This window comes from Zerene cesonia, chromosome 15, assembly GCF_012273895.1.
Source record: "Zerene cesonia ecotype Mississippi chromosome 15, Zerene_cesonia_1.1, whole genome shotgun sequence".
Classification (NCBI taxonomy): domain Eukaryota; kingdom Metazoa; phylum Arthropoda; class Insecta; order Lepidoptera; family Pieridae; genus Zerene; species Zerene cesonia.
In genome coordinates, this window is record NC_052116.1 from 5,200,394 (window position 1) to 5,209,521 (window position 9,128).

General features: G+C 34.6%; 1 protein-coding gene across 1 annotated transcript in view; it reads right to left on the minus strand.

Moving 5' to 3' along the window:
- The window catches only part of LOC119832337 (transcription initiation factor TFIID subunit 1), an 18,897-nt gene extending 10,345 nt beyond the window's left edge, over positions 1-8,552 (minus strand). The window contains exons 1-18 of the mRNA XM_038356001.1: positions 8,254-8,552; positions 7,669-7,736; positions 7,315-7,550; positions 6,878-6,992; positions 6,518-6,699; positions 6,176-6,353; positions 5,821-5,991; positions 5,287-5,414; positions 4,538-4,779; positions 4,185-4,344; positions 3,622-3,856; positions 3,129-3,314; positions 2,666-2,838; positions 2,215-2,335; positions 1,844-2,001; positions 1,374-1,569; positions 846-1,109; positions 329-462 (exon numbers count right to left, since the gene is read on the minus strand). Coding sequence (XP_038211929.1) covers positions 329-462; positions 846-1,109; positions 1,374-1,569; positions 1,844-2,001; positions 2,215-2,335; positions 2,666-2,838; positions 3,129-3,314; positions 3,622-3,856; positions 4,185-4,344; positions 4,538-4,779; positions 5,287-5,414; positions 5,821-5,991; positions 6,176-6,353; positions 6,518-6,699; positions 6,878-6,992; positions 7,315-7,550; positions 7,669-7,736; positions 8,254-8,473 — 3,167 coding nt within the window. The 5' untranslated portion in view covers positions 8,474-8,552. The remainder of the gene's footprint in view (positions 1-328; positions 463-845; positions 1,110-1,373; positions 1,570-1,843; positions 2,002-2,214; positions 2,336-2,665; positions 2,839-3,128; positions 3,315-3,621; positions 3,857-4,184; positions 4,345-4,537; positions 4,780-5,286; positions 5,415-5,820; positions 5,992-6,175; positions 6,354-6,517; positions 6,700-6,877; positions 6,993-7,314; positions 7,551-7,668; positions 7,737-8,253) is intronic.
- Between the last annotated feature and the right edge of the window lie 576 nt (positions 8,553-9,128).

Below are 9,128 nucleotides of genomic sequence, written 5' to 3' on the forward strand. Positions count from 1 at the left end.
ATTGCTCCAAGATGATGAAAGCTCCTCAAACTGTATACGTTGCCGACGTCCCCTTAGGTAGCTATGTACCCAATCAATCGTTAATTTGAACTAAACGAATGTTTTACTAAATCGTCTAAATTCTATGTTGTTCCTTGAGTATAACTCTAGCTACAGTCATTGTTATTTATTTAATTTGCTTCAGTATAACTCTAGCTGTAGAGTTATTGTTATTTATTTAATTAAAATAACTCTTTGGCCGTTTATTAATTGACAATCGATTTTTAGTTAACAATTTCAAAATAATTTGCATTTATGAAATAATATTGACTCCAAAAACATAATTTACCTCTCCTGGTGCTCAGCTATAGAGAACCTGTTCCCTCGAGAGAACTTCGTCATACCTTCTTCGCCGGCCTTAGCTTTTTCAGTCGATAGTGTTCTGACTACATCAATAACTTCCCATCGCGACAGTTTTTTGATCTATACAAAAAAAGTGACATAAAATAAGGATTTAATTAATTCTAATGCGTGACTCTTTTTCCCACACAAAATTTTGTGCTTTTCAAAAAGTCAATTTAGCAAAACAGAGGAGATAATTTCATGTTTTCCAATCAACGAGCATTAAATGTTCAAATGAAACAAGATTTCAATTAAAATTGAAATAAGTAGAACAAGGGCTTGCTTTAAAACCAAGATTCAGATCAATTAACAACTTCTTCAAGGAGAGCTTTTAAATGGTCTTAATTACATAACACAGTTGTAACATTACAACCGGTTAGGAAAGCAGTTCCTACAGAAAAGAGCCGACAAGAATCTCTGCAGTTGCTCCTTTCCAAAAAAAAAATTTAATTGAACAAACGAACCTCCTCCTCCGGCACGCCGAACTTCCTCAGCAGCGCCTTGGCGTTGTTCAAGCTGAGCCGCCTCAAGTCGGCGTCCGTGCCGGTGACCGTCCTCTTCGGCTGCTGCTCCTCGTTGGGCTGCTGCGTGGGCTTGTTGGGCACGCGCACGTACGAGAAGCCCTCGCCGCACCCCGTGGGGTCCGCCGGCCCCGTCAGCTGCAGCAGGCACTTGCCGCGCATCGCTTGGATGTACGCTCGCGTCGTGTTCCAGGGTGCTACTTTTACCTTGGGTGAAAATTGGCAATTAGAACGTTACATACTTAACAATAATAACAATAAACAATAATTTATTTTCCAAAAAATATTGTGACATATAGCAATATTATTTTAAATTTAACTTTAACTGAATATAACAAAAATCATATTCAATTCAATTTATTATTATATATTGAACTTCGCCATGGGAATGTCTTCTATAATATATTGGGCAAAGTAAATAAAAACATCCTCGCTTCACTTCTTTTTTTTTATCATAATGCAAATTTTTACCTCATCATCCATTTTCAATTGCATTTCCTCATCATCATCCTCCTGCGGGGTGAAGATGAACTTCTCTCCATATCCGGCATCTTTTAGCCTCTGTTCCGCGGCCGCCATACTGAAGTAGGCGCAGCATTGCTCCGGCGATACCATTGCACGGATTTCTTCTTCCGATGGCAAACGAAAGTCTGGTTTTATAACCCACCTGTATTGAACATTAAAAAATATTAAAGCGTCTTTGTAATATTTATCATACATTCTAAGAAATGAGATTTTGTGGGCGTTTTGATAGATAAACTAGCACATTTTAAACGGTTTCTTAGTATTAATATTACGTAACTTGCTGTTGCCCGCGACTTCGCTCCCATGGTCAAAGATATTTAACAATTGTCATTCATGTCACATTTTTAATAAAGCGGATCTATCAGAATTTATAAATTACGTAGTGATTAAATTAAATGTCCACTCATATATCTTACCAATTCGAATCCAAGCCAGTTCTTTTGAAATCAGCGCACAGCTTGAGCCGTTTACGTATGGAACTCTCTGAATGTGATGGGAAAGCTCTCTTAATGTCATCCATTTTTATACGACGAGGATTATCTCGAGATTTCCAGAATAATCTGTATATGAACACCTGAAATATAAAACATTTGTTTTAAGCTCAATACAAGTAAACATTATACATATAAAATATACAAATATTAGGAAAGATTTAATATAAGGGAAATTAAGAAATTATGTCAAATACAAACTTAAATAAAGGAGAAACCAACTACCTAATAGGATAACATGAGAAACCAAGTTATTTACACTGGAAATGATAAAACAATAAAATAAAAGTACAAACCTGCAGAAAATCTCTAACAAAGTTATTGGCTCTTTTCGAGTTGGGTCCCGGTACCTCATACAAGGGGCATTCTTGACCAGCAACGAAAAGCGCATCCACTTCACGAATGTAATATGATTGTCTAAAATTTGAATTAGGAGGTATATATATTTATATTGTTATGGTGGTCTTGCTATCATAATATGACTACATATTTATAAAAAAGACAATTTTTTTTATACCAATACTAAGTGATCAGAGCTCAGTTTCATTACTTCTAAACATGTATCATTATAAATGTAACATATTATGGATATTTAAATGATGTTTCATATCCAATAAAATATTAATGTCTAAATATAACATGTAATTTAAATGACCGATAATAATTTAAACATAATACATCCAAAAGTTATAAAACTACCTATAAATTCAATTTTCATTAATTCTTTCAAAATATCTGAACCCTCACCTAGTTCTAATAATAAGGAAGTCAGTTTGCGGTAATGTGTGTTCGTATATGGGAGCTCGATACATATTGTTTTCGACCACTGGCTGAGTGGCACCCGGCGGTAATATCCCAAGGAACGGTGATGTGTGCGCGTACGCAATTTCACCGTACTTTTGCGGTTTCGGACCGTTATCCTGAAAAAAGTTGTTAGGAAAAAATCAATTATCCAGCCCCAAGTTTACTTAATTATTATGAAGAAATATAGTATTTTTTTTCATACTTCGAAAGTCGACATTCAAAATGGCGTAAAACACTAAATTTATTGACTCAAAATTTGTAAAAAAGTAAAAACGTAAGAGTTGAAACCTGCACTCTTCTAAGTGTTGATATAAAATGGAATACTAATGAACTAATCATTGCTAAATACCGAATATGCTCTGCTGATTTTTGGCTCTATTTCCAAATACAGCTTATATGAACTTACCTTAGTAGCGGTACGTTTATAGTAATTCTTGATTTTAGTACACATTCCAACTTGGCTGATGAGCGGTGGGTGTTCCTCACAAAACTCGACCAATATGAGTTCCCCATCCCTCCCGCTGAGGTCTTCGGGAGTGCGCATGAAGAAGACGTCACCACCTCCTGAAGCCAGACGTTCCGCTTCACGTTGCTGAAAAACAAATTTTCATATTGAGATAAGTGTGGTATTTTTTACGGTATATATTACACGAAACCAGCGTGTGTTCAATTTAAGTTCAAATTCAAAAAGGTTTATTGTGGTTCACAGATTATAAGACAGGTTTTACATTTTATAAAAGTGTTCCTCTGTGATCTGCCATGTGGCGTACAATTGTCGATTTTTTTAATAATTAAATGAATAGCAAATTCAAGCAGTGACATATTTCGTCTTAAGGACTAGTTCTCTTACGTATATCTATCGCAACATGGTTTTAATATTTATAAATAGCTTCATTTACCTTGGCCTTCTTCCTGATGTGTTTCAACAGCGGTTGCACAGGATGCGGTCCAGGGGCTGCCAGTGGTCCATACGACAGCTTCCTCATGGCCGGTCGGTGGAAGGCCCTCAGCCGAGCCGGTCCCATGTGCGTTTGTATGAAAGGCGCTCGTAACTCCACTACTGGAGTACTGTGCTGAATGAGCTGGCCTCCGCCCACTTTGAGACGCGGGTTCTGCGATTTTGGTTGGTAGTAGCTGGAGAAATTCATGGCTTTAGAACTTGTACAAATTAAACACTAGTACAAAATTCCGGCATAATATAAAATGCTAAACGTTTGTAAGCTGATGACGCTGAATGAAAACGGCGAAATTTGACAATTTACCTGCGACATACGTTAAATGTTAAGAGCTCTTTTGTGTCACTTAACAAAATCTGAATAAATGATTAACAATTCAGGTATTTACCACAAAACAATAGGATTTTAATAATATTTATAATTTTGTATATATTTGTATCTTCTATTCATTTATATCTCTTAATTATTCAATGAAATTACTTTAAAATGTAAATAAACAAACTTACACGTCATTCGATATATTAAATGGATCTCTATCGGGCGATTTGGGCGGCGGAGGTGGCGCGTCTTCTTGCAGCACGTTGATGACACCCGCCTTACCGAGCAGGATCTTGGACTTTTTCACGTGTGGATGTGGTATTTTCACTTTCGGCGCTGGACCTCTCTCTGTGTACAAGATTGAACGATTGTACAGTTATTCTCACTCTCTAAGTATCTTATTTTATATGCACATGGTGAAAACAATATTACTTCCATTTTACAATTTTGTAATCGAAATAAGGATTTAAAAATAAATATATAAAAAAAAACAATTTAATGGAACACACATAGCTTCCTAATATCTTAAATCACTATATACCTCTGGTAATCTTTGAAGGATCAACATCATCGGGTATTCCCAAAATGATATTTTCGTCATTTGGATCTAAGGTCAATATCTTAGGCTTCGGTATCTTGGGCATATTTTCTGGGTCCCATATAACTTCGTCCTCCCAAGTACCATACACCAGTTCTTCATTTTCGACCGGGAAAATACTGTACCAAGTATTATCTTCACCATCTGCAGCATTGGCTGAATTGTTAGCTGATGATGCTGTGGATCTAGATACGAATAAAAATGTACTTTAAATATTTGATAGTATTAATTATATGGTTGTTTTAGAGATGTAGTAAATCAGTAAAACAAAAAGAAAAAAAAACTACTGAACTGGACAATACATACACAATACAGCTAGAAATAAACCCGAAAACGATTAGCATGTATAATGTAATAAATATTAAATTATACATGATAATCGTTTTAGAGTTTGTTTGCATCAACTATGAAGGATGTAATATTGTGAATGCAACTTTGACCACGATTATAAAAACCTGCTAGATTCAAAGTCATCAAATCACACATCCCTACCTAGACAGGCATGCTCTTTCATAGACTGCATCTCTACTTACCTTCAGGTGGGATTCAAAAGCCTAAAGTAAAAAAAAATCCAACCATAATTTTTAACAGATGCTAATAAATAATTCGAAAACGAAGCAAAATACGTACAGCATAAATGTCCACAACATGAAGTCATAAATAAATAACAATTAACAAGTTTCAACACTAACGTGGGTGGTTTCGGCTGTAAAGGCGCGGGCGGTTGCGGCCGCGGGTGCGAGAACTGCTGCGCCGTGCGGCTCACCGACGTGGGCACCCAGCCGGCCGCGTTGCTTTTACTGTTCAGACGAGCTAGCACCTGTGTAGAAATTTATTTCAATTATCTATTATTTGGTGGTAAGTTCAGATGGAATTTTTTTTATATTATTTAATGTCACATATATTTAGAAACGGACAAACAGAAAGACGTGCTTTTTAAGTTCAAAGTCTGTGCTAGAAAGCTGAGCTACTTTTGAAATGTACGTATTTTTCGAATATCCTTGTGTTCTTTTTAAAAAATAATTAATCTGTGTTTCTTTGTTAGGATGATTGTTGAGGTGGTAGTAGTCATTGAGGTGAACCTGTAGGCAATATTTGTAAAAAGAAATATACATTATAAATTATTTTATAAAAGTTTGATAATAATGTCTCCAAACAAATATCATGCAGGATTTCAGTTTATTACAATTAATGTCATGCACAAAACAAACATTTTATTATATTACCTTGTGTTTAATTTCACTCCCATCCCAAATAACGTCATCCTCCCATTGCAACTGTGATACCATAAGGAAGGAGTCATCAGGAAAGCCACTATCGGGACTATCAGAATTTTCACATTCCTCTTTCTCTTCTTCTTCCTTCTTCGGTTTCTCTTCGCGATCTGGTGATGGTGCCTATAAAACAACAAAATGCTTACGATAAATAATAAAAAACGAATATAACTTCATTGAAATTGTTTCCCACGCTTATGCGCATACTTCAGCTATTAAAACTTCATTCTCAGTAACTCAAATTGTTTGCATTTATATCATATTTTTATGAAGTTGTGGATACAAAAGAAAGAGGTTAATAACTTACCTTTAATTTAAACCCATAATCAAATCCATCGCCTGTTTCTGGCACATTGAGCATATCATACCAAGCTTGAGCGGGACCAAACCTCCAATGTGCAGGAGTAGGTCTCTGACTTTTATCGTTTTTATCACCAGAAGAACCATTTTCTTGTGTCCCAGAATTTTGATTTTCTTCCATTGGTCTACAATTTTGATTATAATATATTTAAAAAAATTATAAATTATAACAATATATCAAATCATCTTAAAGAATAGAAGATTCCACTTTCGAAAATTTGACTATTAACAGATTTTTGAAGGTTCTGCTAGACTATGAAAGATATTTTTCTTTTTAATAAATACATACTTTAACAATTTATCTTCATCATCACTAGCATATTGAGGGTCGCGCAGTTCAGACGGCTGTGGGGGTGTATCAGAACCTGTACTGCCACTCCTCTTGCGACGTCGCCTCTTTTTAACGCCTCGCCAAATTTGAGGAAGACTTGACAATTTTCCTGGCCCGAATAGACGAGAGAAAAGTAAAACCTGTATAGAAAATTGATAGTATGATATTAATGAAAAAAAGTTACATCAAGTTTAGTTAATATAAGAATTTAAGCTCATCAAATTTGAAATTAAAAATAATATTATCATGAAAACGAATGCTGAAGTTAGCTCTGCATACTTAACTAATGCATACAAATTTACAATAAGTTTTACTCACCTTGTCAGGTCTAAAGTCTGGGAAAAGTTCTGTGACATCAACATTTGCATATTTTGATGGAAGCATTGCAGCTAATGGAGTTTCTAACCTTTTAGGTTTCTCAGTCTTTTGTTTTCTGTAATAAGTTTGTAGTACAATACAATTTATCAGATTATAATTGAAACAATTACAATTAATGAATTGATGGTATTTTAAATTATTGTAATTATTTAGTCATACAAGATGACGAAACTAACTTATGAGATATAATGATATGTATGTGCTTTTTATTCTCATTTCTAAGGGCTTACTGTTTCTATTGTTTCTACTTAGTTTTCCAAATAACATATTCCTTGCATATAAATCTAAACTAAAAAACAATGAAAAAAAGGGAAATTTTGTGAATTACTTCAAAGCTCACAACTACATTAGTTATATAAATTCAAAGACAAACTTACGGAACAGTATTTGGCGGTGGCATAAGCCCACCATCTCCCTCCATATCCCCTTCATATCCATCATCATTCCGCTGCTCATATTGATCACCCTCGTTTTCCTTCCACTCATCTTGAGTTGTGTCATTATTATCATTCTGTGCTTGGTTTTGCTGATCTGCATCAGTTTCAGCCTTAATATCCATACTTTCCACTCTATTTGGGTCTGACGATGTATCCCAATCAATGTTCTCTTCATTCTAAGGGATTTTGAAAAAATAATGTAAAATGTGCATATAATAAATATACATAAAATATGTACACTGCACAAAACATTTTATAAACAATAATATTTCATTTTGTTATGGTTATTCTCACCTTATCTTCATCAGCTGCGTCATCAATATCAAAAAAATCAACAGCCGATGGGCTCTTTTGAGTATAATCTAAAACAAAATACATACACAGCTATTTAAAAATACACATCTATTGAATTACAATACAAAATGTGGACAAGATCTGAAATAAAATACCAAAAGTATAATATATAGTTTAAATTGTTCTACAATTAACAGAGGAAATGATAATTGTGCAAATAAGTTAACAGCACAACAAATCAATAAATTTAAGAAATTTCAATGAAATTAAACATGAATTGTACATATTTACTCTTCTAATAGCTGAAATTAAGCATATATTGAGAATTTGTTTCATCTGCCAAAATATTACAATTATCATTGTTTAAATTTTAAAAGCGCATTATTTTTGAAAAAGTGATCATCATGGAATTAAACATTCTTATTTTTATACTGCCTCCTTCATTCGATTCACCAAATAATATAGTTATCATCTAGTATTTCAATGATAAACAATTGTTATAGTAGTAATTCTTATGCATAACCTCTGAAATGTGTTGTTACTACATAAACAAAAAAACATTATTTGTAGATAAATAATATGAACCTTTCTCTTCATCGTCTTTATTAGGCTCTTCCTCATCTAAAACTTCAGACAACATTGATCCAAGACCTAAGCGGTTCAGGGAGGAAAGCATCCTTTTAGAATCTCCGTCCAATAATCCATCGTCTTCGAGTTGACCGCTTTCGTCTATATTTCCAAATAAAAATCCTGTAAGGTCCATTCCGCCTCGACCCTGATCCCCTGGATCATCACTATCACACATTTTTGATTACGTGTCTAACTATAGTATAAGATATTTTTATAATATATTTGATTTTCTTAAAAAACACAACTTTATTTGTTTGGTGGTTTTAGAAATAATGACATGACAATGACATTATGACAACTCATTTGACATTTCACATTTGACAATTGACACAAAGAGTGGTGCTGCCAGTGGATAGATTTTAATATAACTTAGACTAGCCCCCTTCTTCGCCCTCGTGGATGTAATGAAATGTACCTTCAATCTAGACAAGGAATTTAATGTAAGACAAATACATTTCTGACTTTCTTTTAGACTATATTTTTTTGCACTCGAATCGGTTCGGGCGAAGCCGATATATGTAACAAGATGAAAGTTACAATATAATTATGAGGAAATATAATATATTGTGTAGTATAATGTAAAGCAGTGGTGGCTCAGTGGTGAGGACCTCGGACTTCAAAATCGATAAGTCGGGGTTCGAGATCGGGCGAGCGCGCAGGAAATAAATTGATTTTTCAATTTATCTGCGCATGTAGATAACATCACCACTGCTCAAAACGGTGAAGGAAAACATCGTGAGGAAAGCGGCATGTCCAAGAATTAAAAGTTCGACGGCATGTGACATCTGCCACCCCGCACTTGGCCAGCGTGGTGGATTATGGCCTGAATA